The following is a 16,122-nucleotide window of genomic DNA, read 5'->3' as shown; positions in this document are numbered from 1 at the left end:
AGCCTCTCAAGATGCTCTTCGACATGAAATCTGTCGTCCTCTACGGACTGATGGCGCTGGCCCATGCCTCTCCCCTCCCCGAGCTCAGCAAGCGCGCCAAACTCAGCGACTTCCAGTGCCCTGACGGCACCACGCTGTCTGAACACGACATCCGCGAAGCCTTTCACGAGTGCCGAAGACTCGATGATGGCTCCATCGGCAAGTATCCGGCCTTCTTCGGAAACAAAGGCCAGAGCGGCAAGGTGTTCAGCAATGTTCCTGACGGCACCGACCTGCGGGAATTCCCCATCATTGTGGATGGCGTCTACGAGGGCGGTATGCTCCTCCAGCAGAGAAGACATTGACAGCAAACTGACGAGTGCAGGCGAACCTGGCCCGTACCGAGTGGTCACCGACTACAAGAACAACCGCGGCGACTTCCGCGGCGTGATGCAGCATACCGGCGCAACAGTTGGTGGTTCTTATACGGCCTGCACGCGGGTTACCAGCTCCAAGCGTGAGCTCGGCAGCGAAGATGGCAAAAAGGATGACAAAAAGGATGACGAAAAGGACGACAAAAAGGACGACAAGAAGGATGACAAAAATGACAACGAAGAGCGCAGCATTAAGGCGACTGAGACCGACGCTGATGAATCCGACCATGCCACCAACGACCTGATTACTCGCAGCAAGAAGAAGAAGATCGGTAGCGCTACCTGCTCTGACGGGGTCACGCTCTCAAAAGACGCTGTCGCCAATGCATTTAAGGAATGCAAGAAGTTGGACGACTATGGCGCCGGCGGCTACCCGCACAAATTCGGCAACATGAGCGGTAACAGCCAGGTCTACGCGGGCGTCACCAAGGATCTACGCGAGTACCCCATCATTGAAGGTGGAACTTGGACTAGTAAGTCATCAAGAGCATGGCTATCAGATCGAAGCTGACTACTGCAACAGGCGGCGAACCCGGCAAGTACCGCGTTGTCACCGACTACAGCAACAACTTTGTTGGAGTTATGATTGAGAATGCCGGTGCTTCTTTCTCCCGCTGCACTGTCAACTCTGATTAAACTGGATGGTTGCTTTGGATCTAATTAGGGGATCACATATTAGGAGCTGGATTAGTTTTCCTTTCTGCATGCATGGTGTTCTATGGAAATTTTGTTTTGTTTATTGCTAGTTTAATGGACTCAAACTTGCTAAGATTCGTCTTTTACTTGCATAAGTGACTACCTGAGTTCATCCAACAGTCTTGTACAGTCGATAGAGATGTTCCTTGCTGGAGGGCCCGATTCTAGTTGTCTGTCGAATTTTCCCTTAGTAGCTGGGAACTTGAGCATCAACAAGCCATTAAGGGAGGGGTCGAATGCGAAGAGCGGATATCAATGTATCATTCCACTGCTGATATAGACGCGATGTATTGGTTTATAGCCTTGCGTGGGGTGTGCAAGGCAGCCATACCTAAATGTTTATTATTACAAAAGAGCCTGTCATTAATCTGCCATGTGCTGGCTTTTCCGCTAAAACTGATCTTTGGCTTTGAATCGAGTACTCGATCAAAATATATTGTTGATCATCAAGGCAATACTTAAATAATCTTGTCTCCTATTGTCAGACTGAATATTGCATATTTGTATCCGCTGCTACTTCACTTCGTTCTTCTGCAAAGCCATCCTGAGAAGAGGACTCGCTACCAAAGCTAGAGACTGAAATGCTACAAGGGGCATTGTAGGGGACAGTGCTGACTGCTGGGCTCAGCCGCATTTCACCTACTGCTTGACCTAACAGCATTTAGGGCTAGCTGGTCGTCACGTATATTTGTGCTCCTACTCGGAAGTTCCATGAGTTTAGGCTGACCTGTAAGTTGTTGCCATCTTTGATCAGCGTAACGGGAATACTTAACACTCAGCTTTGGAAGTGTGCCCTTTTTGCTGATCGTCGTATCTATTTCTGTCAGGCCCCACAATAGGAAAAATAGCCAATCAAAGTGCGTACATCATCCCCCTTCCTGCAACTGTTCACGCCGTCGCCGCACATGCCGACGACAAAATTACTAGAATCGGCCACTTCATCCCACAGTGGGTTGGCAACGGTGTTGAGCTAACACCGCCGCAACAACCTAATACGTGGGGCTTCTTGCGAGACGCCACAGAAGCGGACTGCAACATCAAGGGCCTCTTGGTTGAAGATCAGGGTACCAAGAACTTTATCAGCGTTACAGCACAAGTCCTAGCTTCGACTAGGCGCAAGGACAGAAGCTAAGGATCATCGTCGTAGTGGTATGAGTGCCAGATCTTGTTCCGCACTGAGTCCGTTAGTTCGCAAGGTGAGCGTGGGTCTGTGGGCGGTGCTACGGCTGCGGTATTCGTCGGGAACGAGCTCGTACTGGAGTTGGTCATTACGGCGGGAATGAAAGAGTTCACTGTCCTTGAGGCAGATGACGACGCCTGGTGCTGCTGTTCGTGGGTCTGCCGGGGCGTTGTTTCCTCGTTGGACATATTTCGTGTACAGTTTATGCCCACTGTGTGATGGCGCATCAGCCTTCTGGAATAGCCTCACCAGAACTTTACTATGATGTCCACGAAGTGCGCGCTTAAGGTAGCCTCCCATCATGTTAGTTGGAATTTTTGTTTCATGCGGCAATATATAGAAGTTATATGGAACAGATAGAACTCGACCTTGTTCAATATCAAGAAATTGGCTAAGCGTAAGTAAATCTAGCACACATGCTTCCACAGAACACAGAGGTATAAGGGGCTGAAAAGCAGAAAATGCAAAATAGAAACAGAACAACAGCAATCTAATTATGCAAAGACAGTAAACAACGACAAGAAAGCCATAGCAAGAATAACCAACCATAGAGAAACCCCCAACACCATGGCGACCCGTTTGTAATACCGCAAATAGCCCGCCTCATTGCCGTGCGGGAAGGGATTCGGTCTCAGCCTCCCAAGGAACTCACACAGAGGCCCCCACCCATCCTGACACTTGAAGACCAGCAGCCGCTCCCGCGGCACAATACTCTTCACCCACGCACTGTGCGCATGGTACAGCTCCTCCGACGGCTCTGGCTCGACGCCGAACCGCTCAGCTGAAAGCTGCATCCACCCGCGGTAGAGATCGTTGGCCGCCACCACGCCGGGCACCCAGTACCCGACCCAGCGAAAGCAGTCAGACCGTAGATCGATGCCGAAGCCACGCCATGAGCGCAGCCAGACGGCCGCAGAGGTGCGTTCCGTCAGGATGACTTTTGCGTCGGGGTACATTTCCAGGAGATCGGGTAGGCATGCGCTTCCGGGGACCTCGAGGGTGACCTCGCAGCCTTGAAGGAGTTTAGCGAGCTTGCGCCGCCGGAGACTCGTGTCTTTTGTGTGAACGATTGCGGCGCTCTGGGACAGGTTGTCGAACTGGCAGAGGGGTTCGGCAAGGTGGAAGCATGGGCCGTAGCCTAACTCTTCGAGGGCGCGCTTCATGCTGATTGTGCCTGTACGAGGGAGTCCGGCCTGGGCAGTGTTAGTTATGTGTCAGTTCTTCTGGGTTTCTTGCTGGGTAGACATACCACGATGACCTTGATGGTTCCTCCATGGTGTACTCCTGATGAGATTTGGAGTTTTGCGTCTGCTTTGGGGTCGGGTCTAGTGATTGTGATGCCAGACCGGAGGACAAGTCCCAACGTTTGGGTGCTGAGCTTGTAGTAGAGCCAAGAGTTGGACTTGTGCATGTCCATTTGCAGTTCTGTGATTCTCATTGCGATATGCGTTGTAGAGTAGTTGAGATGAGTGGTGGGGTGAAGTGGTCGACTTTGACGCGCATTTAATACGTAGTCGTAGACTTTGGCCTGTAATAAGCTGCAGTGTACGAAGCCGTAGAGTGACATTGGCCCCCATCTCAAAGCGAACCAAGACAACACAGCCCAACAAGCATCGCCAAGCTATCTTGAAGATCTTGACTCGTTCCAGCTAAAGACATCCCCACCATGAACCGTCTTGGGACAGAAACCTTAATTTAGATAATTCTAGCCCTCTAATGTAGCTTGCGCCTCCTGAGCACCTCCTCTCTGAAGTCCACACGAGGCTCTGCATGAAGGGATTTGGCCCCAGCATTGAAACATCCTCACGTGGGCCTTCAGCTTGGGGCAATGATAGTCAAAGAATGCGGAAATCAGGGTTTACGTTCTGAGACCAACCGTGTGCGCCTTATGTGGAGTCTTCGTGACCAGGATACCGCGGATTGGGTGGCAGTAACCCGACATGGGGCCAAGATTTCACGGAGTCTGCCCGCCAGAGTGCACACTACTTTGTGCTCTTCTCTGCTAAAGTACTTGTGGGCATCCGAAGAAATAACTGAGGCAATTCTCTTCATATCTAGTAACGCTAAGTGTCGTGTCTATTATTAGACAGGATTATTCTGCCGCACTCTTATCGTATGGATCGTGCGAGGTGTGAGACGAGTGAAAGCTCATACGTTAGTGAGTATTCTGGCCTACGGTAGTACTCATCGGGCGAAGCATTCCAGTAGTAGGTCACTTAGTCGTCTTGTCTTTATCCTACAACTACAAAGAACTTTGCTGTTGTCGCTGAGTTGGTATAATCGTACATTAAAACAAGCGTATTCCAAACCATCCACTCTCTGTATATAGATAGCTCTCAGAATCATCAGAAGTTTCACTGAATGAGTTGTATATTTGTACTGAAATTGTAATATGGCAGCGTATCATTAGCATATATGTTGAGACATTATAAGACATAGTTATCGGACCATGTACCTGTACCTAAGTATGAGCTAGATCACACCTACGGCCATATAATGTGCATTGTATCACTGAGCATATGTAAAACCAAACAAGTGATGTTAAACAAAGTAAATACAGAAAAATCAGCAATAGAATCGGACATTGTTGCCAGACACCCCATCCGCCTCTAAACGAGTAACATCATCCCTCAAATCTCCTCATCCTTGGGGGAATCAGCCCCTTCTGCTGTCTGACCCGCCACCTTCCTCGCAATCAAGGAAACCGACGTGGCAGAGAGTGTGACTATATACTCCATTACAATAACCATGAAGAAATGAAGCCAAATACTCGTCTCATCCTCCGAAGTCGGGTTCAAGACAGACCCCTCCCCCGAAATCAACGACCCAGCCGAGAAGGCCAACCGGACAGCCATAAAGGGCACACACAGCAAAGCACAAACGACAGTCGCACGCTCAGTGCGGTAGCACTTCATCTGGACTTTGAGCATACTGATGATGGAGAGGGGAACGGTCCCAATAAAAACGGCGATGAAAAGGGCGATGCCAGCGCGCATCAAGCGGAGGTCTTGCGCTTGATTATCCTGGCTTGTGTAGAGGTCTCTGCCACCGTATGCGGTCATCACTGTGGCTGTTATAGTGATTATATGCAGCGGGATGAAGATCCAGAGAGGAAGACCCTTGGTTACTGGTGCGTTGCTACGGTTGTTAGACGATGTATCAAGGAGAGCAGACCACTTACGCTCGAATCAAAAGTCCTATCAAAAGGCACAGAACAGGTGCGAGGCCGATTGTGTCTAGGAGGGTGGCTGTCGATAGGAGATTGGATTTCGCGGGGTTCATCGCTGCTAAGCCGAGTCCTGCTGCGGCGATTCGCAGTCCGGAAAGAATTATGAGGGGAATCACGATGGGACGCCATGTGTATGGATGTTTATTGCCATGGAGTAGGGTGATGAAGAGGATAGCAGGGAGGATGGGCCCATAGAATGCCAGTTCAATCAGGTAAATTGCGTCTCGTAGTGCGAACATAGTAAATTTGGGATGGATCAAGCAGATGGGCGCGAGAGTGGAAGTTGAAAGATTCTCGGAAGGTGTCAGACTCTACAGTGTTATGATGACTGAGAGAATATAACTAATGAACGCTTTGATTAATGTCATTAAGATGTTACCTACTTCCAGTCACTCATTATTTTCTTATTTCTATTTTCATTTTTATTAGAGCAACGTGGAGAACGATTTTGCGGCCCCATGGACCCCATTTGGCAAGCATCGCCGAGGCGAAGCAAAACTAATATCCCGAAGTCTTCTGTGCAATGAGCTTGCACAGATGGAGTCCACTGAACTATACCATTTATAAAGACATATGTTTGTACCATAACCAAGGCGCATGATTGTTGAGAATTGGGGGCCAATCCCTCGACAGCCCCAATCTGACACCTGAAAGTTTAGTGAATCCCCACTCAAAAGAAGCTCGCCAAGGATACCAAGCAAACAGGCCTAAGCGCTCGTATTTCAGCCCCGCAGGGATTATTTTCGGATGATCTGCAGTGTGCAAGCCACTGTTAGTATACGAGAATTCGGCCCCAGGAAGACCAGAAATAGATTCAACATCGTGACATAGCCAACACAAAATACGCCTTGGGCGGTTGAGAAAAGAATATATAAGAGCTCAGTAAGGTCACCATTAACACGACAATCCATTCAGAATCTTACACAATTACACAACAGTATGCTTGAGGTTGAATGCCTGGCCTATCTTGTCGCTTCTTCACCACTCCAACTCTGCATCTACTCCACCAGCGACGACTTCTGGTCCTCAACGCTTGAAGACAACCATGCTCGCTCTACTTCTCGTCCTAGTGGCTCTGACGAGCTACTTCCTTGTGAGGCTGCGCCAGCAACGCGGGATGTTCAAAAATCTCCCTGGGCCGCCGCATCACGCTATCTGGGGTCACTTTTTAATCATGCGAGAGATCGCAAGCTCTCTTCCCCCTGATGCAACTCCACAGCTGTTTGCGCACTTGATGCGCCAACGGTACGGTCTCGGTGACTTCTTCTACCTCGATCTGTGGCCTCTTGCGCCGCCGCAGCTTGTCATTGTCCATCCAGAACTGGCCACGCAGATCGTCCACAAGATGAATCTACCCAAGGAGTCGGCAGTCATGCAGAAGTGGACCGGTCCAATCCTTGGCGAGAAGTCCATGGTCTCTGCGAATGGACACGACTGGTTCATTGCCCGAAAGTCTTTCACTCCGGGCTTCCAGCCGCGGAAGCTGCAGCAGCATATCCCTCATATCGTGGATGAGACGCAGGCTTTCGCTGATATTCTAAAAGAACATTCTCATATAAATGATATCTTCAGAATGGAAGATCTGGTTGCAAGGATGATATTTAATATCTCAGCTGGGGTGATCTTGTAAGCTGCAGACCCGTTATTGCTGTCAAGCATCAACTGACACGGTATAGGGGAATCAAATGCAACGCACAGAGGGATGATGATGAGTTTCTCGAACTCTTCCGGAAACAGGCCGCCCTCGCGCCTCAGGACTTTTGGTCTCGGTATCTTTACGACGTCAGCCCCCGTCGATACTATCGCAAGTGGAGCAACGGACGTGCTTTGGATCGTTATGTTGGTCGTCTGGTAGACCAACGAGTCGTCAGCGGCCCTACTGCCATTCCTGACCAGAAGACCAAATACTACGCTATCGACGATGCTATTGCAACCAGCCGCACCCTGAACAAAAATATGCCACGTACATCTTCCTTGGATAAGTATACACGGGACATGCTCATCACATCCGTCAAGACCCTCATCTTCGCTGGTCACGACACATCGGCCAGTACTCTATGCGTGAGTCCTTCGCATCCATTCTCTTGTCCACCGCTAACAATAGCCAGTATACTTTCGCCGCCATAAGCAAACACCCCCAAGTCCTCCACACCCTTCGAGAGGAGCATAACGCCCTCTTCGGCACTGACCCTTCCACCACGGCGGATCTTCTCCGCAACGACCCCAACCTCGTGAACAACCTCCCCTACACCCTTGCTGTCATCAAAGAGGCTCTCCGTCTCTGGCCCCCAACAGGTATCAGCCTTCGCCGCGGCCGACCAGACCAAACCCTTTTTGCAAAGGGCAAAGAATGGCCCACATACCCCTTCGCGGTCCTTGTCAATAACTGCGCCACCATGCGCCGGGAAGATCTCTTCAAGAACGCAGAGAGGTTTTATCCCGAGCGGCACCTCGTTACTGATCCCGCTAATCCATACTTTGTTCCGCGCGATGCGTGGAGACCTTTCGAGAAGGGACCACGGATGTGTCTGGGCCAGACGTTGGCTTTGATGCAACTCAAGATTGCCCTAGTGATGACGGTGAGGACGTTTGATTTTGAAATTGTTTACGAAGAGGGGACATTCATGTATCAGGTTTTGGATGTCACGGCTAAGCCGTCGCTGGGATTGCCGACTAGGGTCAAATTGGTTGAGTAGTATATGCTTTTGGATTGGTATTTTGCATTAGTTGTATATAGCAAAGCGGCGCAATTTTTTCAAAGCAATTTTCATACTTACACTGATTCTAACTGCCGACTCGTACTGTCAACCAGTCTTGTAAACATATCTAGTGAGGTCCAGCAATCTAAGTGCTTGGCTAGGGACACTGCACCATCTACATACTGTAGCAGGAATATTTAACTAAACAAGCTGTCAGGAGAGTGATTGTCCATTTTTACAGCCTATCTTTGTTCCAACTACCCCGCTTCCTTTATTTATTCTACTCCATAGCTGCTAGCAACTATTTGGCGGAGGTAAAACGTGCTAGTTCTCAACAGTGTATTTCTGGAGAGAGCGGGGACACCACAAAAAAAAAAAAAAAAAAAAAAAAAAAAAAAAAAAAAAAAAAAAAAAAAAAACAAAAAAAAAAAAAAAAAAAAAAAAGAAAGAAAGTAAAAAGATACTGAAAGTTTAAGTCGCTGAACCCTAACATTGCTCTCGCTATTATCCTGACGCAACAAAGGAACATAGACGCAACTACTCTAGGCAGCATCTCAAGTAGCTGGTGCGCCATATCTCCCACATTGCCAAACCTGCGCCCAACACCTGCTCCGGCCAATATTTTGAATGACTGAATGTAAAATAGGACAAGTAGCGCATCTCACGGAGACTTCAAAAAGCGTTTCGTCTGTACCCTTGATCTTCATAGCAATGCAAAGAGATACGCCGCGGAAGATATCGAGACAGGCGCACCTTACACCTTTAAGAATATCTATACTGTGCTGTAACGGAATACAAATGCACATATTTGCAAGACTTGCAAGGTAGGCTATGCCATACTCTAATGGCTTTCCATATCAAACAACTGCGCACCCGCATGCTCCTGCTGAATTGTTCCCGATGCCAGACTCCCCAGATGACCATCCCGCCAACCATCGCACAGCTTCGAACACAAACAGCGGCCACTCGTTTGCCAGAAGGTATGCCTTCTGCCCCATAGCATACTCTATAACCCAGAAGATCGAGCGCAGCATGATTCACGTACAGTGGATACAGGTGATGCATGTAAGGTGTCCCACTTGTCGGCGCGCGTTTCATCCTCTTGTCGAAGACCATGGCCGTGATTATGAAGAATCCGAACACGACAATCTGGATCATCAATCCAATAATCACGATTCCTTTTGCTATATTTTCCAACCCGTCCGTGGCCATCAACCCAGAGCCCTGACCCTGGACCAGAAATGAGAGGATGTCGCCCGCAACGAAAGTCTTCGTTACCCAGGTGATGCGGATCAAGGAGTACTTTTCTGCTCCAACGCTCCGGATAAGACGCGCGAGAACCATGTATACGCTTGCAGCAAAGAGCATGGGGCCTAGTAGGATAAAGTCGGCTTGAATAATGTAAAGGATAAGGTCGGCGGTTGCATTTGTGCAAGCGGCGCGGACTGCGAAGCCGACGACTTCAACTGTATGGATTGGAAATGGTTCAATCATGGGGAGCACGGCAGAAGGGGAAGGGGACCAGGAATAAACTTACAGACACCACCCATAATAAAGGGGATACAGAAGCGCGCGCGCGTTTTCCAGGCCTTCCAGATATGGAAGAGCATTAGGGCAAGGAAGAGGAGGAGGAAGATGACTGAGAGGGCCATGGAAGGGACATATTCCCTCAGATAGTAGTCGCCCTAACCATCGTGCGCCAATCAAATCCTTTGCATAGGTCTGTGCGCGCTTTGCATAAGAGGGTTCAGCAAGCCCGTATACCTTCATTTTGCTTATTCCTGAATCTAAGGAAAGAGAATACACTATAACATTTTTCAGGGTATGGATCCAAATCTATAGAATAACAATTCGGAAAGAACAACATGAAGACGGCCGCAGTCATTTTTTTTTGGCAACCCTGCTGGCTAGATAGCATGTTTTGGGTGATGTTTTGTTCCAAGTCAAGCAACCGTTGCTTTTATCTCGCTACTAGAGGAGGGGACCGAGCCCTATACCATCCAATCAGAGGTATACAGCCTGACATCTACAGCAAACCACAGCCAATAGTAGAGACACACGTACTAGCTGGGTGCAGAAGCAATATAGCATGGGTCCGGTGAGCAGCTGGGTGGTGGATGCTCTAAAGGCTGCGGCTCAGCAGAAGACATTCGTATCATCCCAGAGCCAGAAGACATTCCACAGACCCCTGAACTTATTCGCGAAGAAAGCTGGAAATGATAACATTCTCCCCTAATTGCTCCTTTCCCACAGGCATCCCTAGCGGGTTCGTGAAAGACCCTGAAATCCGGTCGACCATGGACATTGTCTGGAGCTGCACGAACATCATCATCCTCTCGACATGGTCTGTTCTTCATCTCACCGTACCTCCCGACCTCAAACCACAGTCCAAGCGGCAGCAGTTTCGGAAACAGATTTATCTCCTGAGCCGCAAGCTTGTTTGGATGGGCATCATGCTTGCATTTCCCAAGTATCTCGTCGGTCTTTCCACTACAAATATCTTTGCCCCCTGCATCAATAACCCCCGTCTGAAAGAGCTAGCAAGAGAAGACAGCGTGCCCTGGTCGCTCGCCCATACGGTGTTGGCTAACATAGGTGGCATAGCGGTGCGGTTCTCCGAAACAAGCACGCAGCCCCGAGCACGGAAAACAAATGCAAGTTTACAAGAGCTCGAGCTTGTCCCGTCCCAGTTAGTCCTGTTTCAAACTCATTGACGCGAGCGCGGCCCATCCGTGACAGCAATTTAGGTACTCCCGTGCCGGAGTTCCTTATAGACTTTCAAGAGAGCCAGGCAAGATATCTTCGAGGTTTGGGTGTTATTCCATGGAAGCCCTTCCAACCACACATAACTCTGGCCAGTACGGCACGAACCGAAACCCATGAGGTCCTAGGGAGCAAGGAGTACTACAAGCGCAAGCATATTGCTCCACTACACGGCAATATCTGGGTCCTAGACTCTAAGCAGCTCGCACTCGCAAGAGGCCACGGTATCATTTCCCGACTCCATCATCTCGAAGAAAACGAGATCACGGACCGAAGCAAGAGCGATGGTCTTGTGCGACTCTTTGCGCTCATGCAGGTCCTCTGGCTCCTCGTCCAGCTTATCGTCCGCTCGGTGGAGGGAATCCCATTCGCAGCACTGGAGGTCAGCACACTGGCGTTCTCGTCGTGTGCGATAATAATCTACCTCTCTGAATGGACGAAACCTCAAGACGCTGGTGTGCCATTTTACATTGACACTGATGCTGTCGTCACGCCCGAAGCATTCGCTCGGATCGCCGAGGCAGCGCCTATCTCCTTCCTTCAAAGTGTCATCCACCAGGTTTTCGAAGATCGGTACCAAAAGAAACACGTAGACAGAATGATGATCCTCATGAGTATTCTTTCAATTCTCCTTTTCGGGAGCCTGCACCTAATCGCCTGGAACCTGCACTTTCCCAGCGCAGTGGAAAGAACTCTCTGGTGCGGCTCAGCGCTTACAGTTGCGATTGCGCCGACTATCAGCGCCCTACTTGTGCTTTTGGAGAGCGTTTTGGCGAGCCGAACAGACCGCTGGTTCAAGTGGAGCGTCACAGTTCTAGGCCCACTGTACTTGTCTGCTCGAACATTTATCATGGTCGAGAGCTACCGGTCTCTTTACTATTTGCCGGCTGAGGCGTTCGTTTTGACATGGGCGGCAAATGTTCCTCATGTTAGAGAAAAGTATCAACTCCTCTAATATGCTGTATGTGCCGCTATGAGCAGAAGTACATGCTGCGACTGAAGGAAGTGGACTTCTATGGAAAGCTGGTGTTAGCTGTAGATCCCAGAAGTAAACGTAGATAGGCTGGGAAAATGTTACCCGTCCCGCACGAGTGAATAGGCCAGGGAATATGTGTCTATTTCACATCATCTAGGTGAATTGAGCAAAGCCCTGACCTTCCCAGTGAAGGCTTCTAACGGGGTCCCTCTGGCCTATAAAGCCACCTCTTCCTCCGCGCCCCCCGGCCTCTACCTTACTTACTTCTCTCTCTATCAGGAAGAGGTCATTATCATCCTTCTGCTCCCCGTAGCCAACTACCACCGCTATTTAAGCCACCATGGCAAAGGCTCGAGTACTCATCCTCTCCCTTTCAACACCAAGAACCAAGCGTAGATTGACACATCCATCCACTAGATTTGTATCCCACATAGATTGTCAGGCCTGCCCATTAATCCAGTCCCGCTTCACCGGCTGTATCGACCGCGCCCTCCCTCCCAAACAAGCTGTTCGACAAATCCTTCCCCGTACTTCATACTTGCTGCCAGGGCCTGGTTCGTTCTCAATTGTGGCCAGTAGCTTCTACCAGCTATGGGCCCCTGCTGATGTGGATTGGGTCTTCGAATACGCTATCTACGAGCCGACCGTCGACTGTCGGCACCCGCCGCGCCGGGTCTTTTTTGAATGCCCACTCCATATTGGAGGCGGCTCGTGCTACCTGGCTTGGAGCTCCTCTGATAGAGCCTACTTCAACTGCGACAAGGCTTCCAAGCTTCCCCAAGGCCTTTATAATGGTAACCAAGATTTTTGCTAGTAATGAGAGAATGTAGTCTGTTCGCGCTTCTGCCCCTCTTGCTATAACTTTACTTGATTTTACACAAAGCATGTCGATTGCTTGATGGTATAGCGCAATGGACGCAGAACATACTATTATTGAAAGCTTACCAGGACAAATGTATAGGAGCTTCGCCCCTTCAGATGTTGCCTATTCTGCAATAAGGACTTATATTGCACTTTATCATGGGAATGTCCGCACGCTCAGTAGGACAGCGTAAGAAGGTAAGAAAGCAACCTACGCTTAGACGTAAGGGGAATACCAAATCCAGCGTGTAATCTTTAGAGATGGACTTCACATTCAGTATTAGCTCCACTCACTTGATCTTTTCTCGCCCATTACACGTATCTTTCTTTCTCTTCTATCGCCAATAGAATGCTGAGAAGTATTTTTATCCAATAGGGTATCGTAGTCTGATCTTCTCATTTGCGCTTAACGTTCTTTAGACACTATCGAATCCAGCCGGTTAGGTTTACATTTAGACAATTCCTGACCAATTTTTGTTCTGAGGCCACGGGAGGCGCCTTTAACATGCTTCAAGATTTTCGAAACTGCTTGGGAGCAAGTGGCTAAAGAAATATGTACTGACCTGAATGGGGCATTTTTCGGCAACATCATAGCACCGTCACCCAACATGCAAGGCAGGGTATGGGGAGGAAACTATTTGATGAAGTTACCAAGCTAGCAGCTATCGGCTGTGGCTAGGTGAGGCGGGGATGGCTGCATATTTGACGGTGAAGGCTGTCTATGTGACTTTGGGTCTAACGTCCTTATTTGGAGTTTGAAGTGAATCCGATATACATTGCCATCTCTACGTGCTCCTGGCCTAATCCATGTTGACATCGTTTAACGCGGTGGTATCAGTGATACCGTCCGCTCCTTGTAAGGCAGAGAGCACGCCTGAAAATCCCAGTCTCCATTGTAATGAGTCGCGACCATTTGTATGTGAGGATCTGCAGTGACGGCCAATTTGAGCTAGGCATTGTCGCCGAGAACCGCGGCCCAAGTTAATTGGCAGAACTGCCGATGATTCGATCCGAAGCAGAAATCCCCGTCGGGTCTATCATTGCGGGAGCGTCGAGCTGACCTTCAACTCTACCCCAGATCCATTAACAATAGCCAGGTCTTAGACATATATCGCGTTTACTCAATCTGCTATCCAGTCGGTAGCTGGCTTCCTGAATGGTGCCGTTGTAAGCCAAACTACGTAAGGTTCATATGCAGCAGTTATTATGGCCCACTCAGGTGCCTTGGCGACTTCACAAGGACATAACAGGACGACAACAGTGATCCCAGGGGCGAGATGAGGGCAATGTAAAACCAGCCAGGGGCAGTCAGGAACAGCCCAGCATAACACTGCGGACCATGGATCATATAGGAAATAATCGATGAACAGGAAGAGGCCCATTCATACGGTGGGAAGGTCACATATGCCTGGCGCAGATCATAAAGGCGGAGGGACATGTGCAGTAGTGCAAGTCAAATTCGGGTATGGTACTACGATTGTGGCACTTATCTACCCAGAAACGGTAGGCAGGTTAAACCGCGGGTCGGCAGGTTTTTGGGGCGGTTGCTGAGAGCACGAATATCTCACCAAAACCCCAGGGGCATAATATCATTCTCAGGTCCAACGAAACCGAATCGTTGGTGGGGTTCAAACAAGGCTAGAAGATAAAAAGGTATATAAGAACGCCTTAACCGCCGTGTCGATTCCTATCATTGAAATTAGTGCAGCCCGCTTTCTCAAACGTTTCGTCTACACAGCAATCACGTGTAGGATAGAACCCTACGCAATCTCAAATACGCCTGCTATCTTGACCTGCGTTCTACAGTGAGCTCACTCTCAGACCGTGACCAGTCTTCTCTAGCTTATAATAGCAGGAAGTGGCTCTTGATATTTGAATCAGGAAATCAAAGAAGAAGCTTGAAGACGCCAGTTCAGTGCTTCAAAGAGGAACATGAGCCGGGAAATCTACCGATCACCTTTCCCCGACCTTGAATTTGAGTCGGTCGGCCTGGCCTCCAAGGTCTTCTTGAACCCGGTAGATACGCCCCTGTCCCGACCCTGGTAAGCTGGTTGATCATCCGGATGTGGTGGACGCCGCTGTTATTGGAGTTTGGGTGGACGCAAGGGCGACAGAGTTGCCGACTGCGTTTGTTACGCTGCGGCAGGGAATTGACGAGAGGGAAGTGGGAAAGGCCATTGAAGATATTCACTTCTGGTTCAACGCTAGGGTTGCGAACCATAAGCGCTTGCGAGGGGGCATATATGTGGTAGAGAATATCCAAAGAGTCCGAGCGGGAAAATTCTGAAGCGGATGTTGAAGCAGCAGTTGAAGGCATCAGCGGCGAAGACTCGGTTGTAGTGTGATATGTACTCAGAGTATAAACTGTAGACGGAAGTCGCTGCAGATTTTATATTACGCCATATGGTGCGTCCCTCATCCCATCGCCTTATCAATCGTCCATAACAGGCCCAATATATTCTCCTCGGTGAATCGCTACCCAGCACCTGCAGGCATACGGGAGCACCCTGTATAGCTCCAAAGACACTCTGCGTAGGAGTGCTTTGGCTCTGACAATTATATCCTGGAGGAGCCGAAGGTCAGTCCCAACTGATACCCTGTGTCTTTCTTCTTGAGCTATACATACTGCTTGAGTAATAGTATTGTTGGTATCGCATTGCGATGGCGGTCATTTGCCTAGGTCATATTCTTCGACCATGCGGTGCCTGGACTGCAGTGGCGTGGCATAAGAGCTAGAAAGTCGGTATGCTACGTTGTTTCCCCAATACTATGTCCCGGTAAGCTCACTATTCTCTCGGCAGGATGGCGAATGAATTGCTTCTTCAGTACCGGTAATTCGACGCATGTTGAACCAATGGTATTAAATGCCAGATAACTGACCTGTGCAGCGCCCTCTACTTCGCTATGGCTGTGTTTCAGGTATTAAAAAAACACACTGCAATGCCTTCAGTTCAAGCGTATCAGACGAGCTCTGGCATGGGAGGGATCGGCAGTACTCCGTCACCGGCAGGAGCTGCCCGCATTGCACTGTCGCCAGTCATCTTACTTTCAGGTATTTCATCCTTTCGTCGAGTTCCCATCTGCATCTAGAACCACTATTTGGGCTCTGGCTAATGGTGTCAAAATGCTGGACTGCATCCCTAATTTGTCCTATAGTAGAGGGTGTCAATGTTCTTGTATATTCTATCTGGAAACCGGAAGTTCTATATGCCGAGCCTAGGGTTATAATATCAAGGCAATGAACAGTCGGCCTAAAGGCCGCAACTAGTAAGCAGATCCTATAGCTCAAATATGCAGCTGGTAGT

The 16,122-nt window shown here is 49.3% G+C and overlaps 6 protein-coding genes across 6 annotated transcripts; 3 read left to right on the top strand and 3 right to left on the bottom strand.

Moving 5' to 3' along the window:
* Positions 1–11: 11 nt before the first annotated feature.
* On the top strand, positions 12–1,049 carry BDW70DRAFT_167048 (putative extracellular guanyl-specific ribonuclease; the record flags this gene model as incomplete). The annotated part of the gene is made up of 3 exons (XM_073742145.1): positions 12–315; positions 365–886; positions 937–1,049. The coding sequence occupies 3 exons, from the start codon at positions 12–14 to the stop codon at positions 1,047–1,049; spliced, it is 939 nt and encodes a 312-aa protein (XP_073597027.1).
* Positions 1,050–2,783: 1,734 nt separating this feature from the next.
* BDW70DRAFT_149370 (sulfotransferase family protein) lies at positions 2,784–3,727 on the bottom strand (the record flags this gene model as incomplete). The annotated part of the gene is made up of 3 exons (XM_073738998.1): positions 2,784–3,463; positions 3,539–3,573; positions 3,654–3,727. The coding sequence occupies 3 exons, from the start codon at positions 3,725–3,727 to the stop codon at positions 2,784–2,786; spliced, it is 789 nt and encodes a 262-aa protein (XP_073597026.1).
* Positions 3,728–4,919: 1,192 nt separating this feature from the next.
* BDW70DRAFT_149369 (uncharacterized protein) lies at positions 4,920–5,757 on the bottom strand (the record flags this gene model as incomplete). Its single annotated transcript, XM_073738997.1, has 2 exons — positions 4,920–5,427; positions 5,471–5,757. The coding sequence occupies 2 exons, from the start codon at positions 5,755–5,757 to the stop codon at positions 4,920–4,922; spliced, it is 795 nt and encodes a 264-aa protein (XP_073597025.1).
* Positions 5,758–6,563: 806 nt separating this feature from the next.
* BDW70DRAFT_149368 (cytochrome P450) lies at positions 6,564–8,214 on the top strand (the record flags this gene model as incomplete). Its single annotated transcript, XM_073738996.1, has 3 exons — positions 6,564–7,144; positions 7,195–7,579; positions 7,627–8,214. 3 exons carry the CDS (start codon positions 6,564–6,566, stop codon positions 8,212–8,214), a joined length of 1,554 nt encoding a protein of 517 aa, XP_073597024.1.
* An 844-nt stretch (positions 8,215–9,058) lies between these two features.
* BDW70DRAFT_149367 (RTA1 like protein-domain-containing protein) lies at positions 9,059–9,869 on the bottom strand (the record flags this gene model as incomplete). Its single annotated transcript, XM_073738995.1, has 4 exons — positions 9,059–9,100; positions 9,159–9,221; positions 9,259–9,683; positions 9,755–9,869. 4 exons carry the CDS (start codon positions 9,867–9,869, stop codon positions 9,059–9,061), a joined length of 645 nt encoding a protein of 214 aa, XP_073597023.1.
* A 645-nt stretch (positions 9,870–10,514) lies between these two features.
* Positions 10,515–11,935, top strand: BDW70DRAFT_158878 (uncharacterized protein; the record flags this gene model as incomplete). Its single annotated transcript, XM_073740601.1, has 2 exons — positions 10,515–10,906; positions 11,077–11,935. 2 exons carry the CDS (start codon positions 10,515–10,517, stop codon positions 11,933–11,935), a joined length of 1,251 nt encoding a protein of 416 aa, XP_073597022.1.
* Positions 11,936–16,122: the final 4,187 nt, after the last annotated feature.

Source organism: Aspergillus foveolatus, assembly GCF_047715535.1.
Source record: "Aspergillus foveolatus strain CBS 279.81 unplaced genomic scaffold BDW70scaffold_17, whole genome shotgun sequence".
NCBI classification, from domain to species: Eukaryota; Fungi; Ascomycota; class Eurotiomycetes; order Eurotiales; family Aspergillaceae; genus Aspergillus; species Aspergillus foveolatus.
Note: the sequence above shows the minus strand (reverse complement) of the source record. Positions and strands in the feature narration are given on the sequence as shown.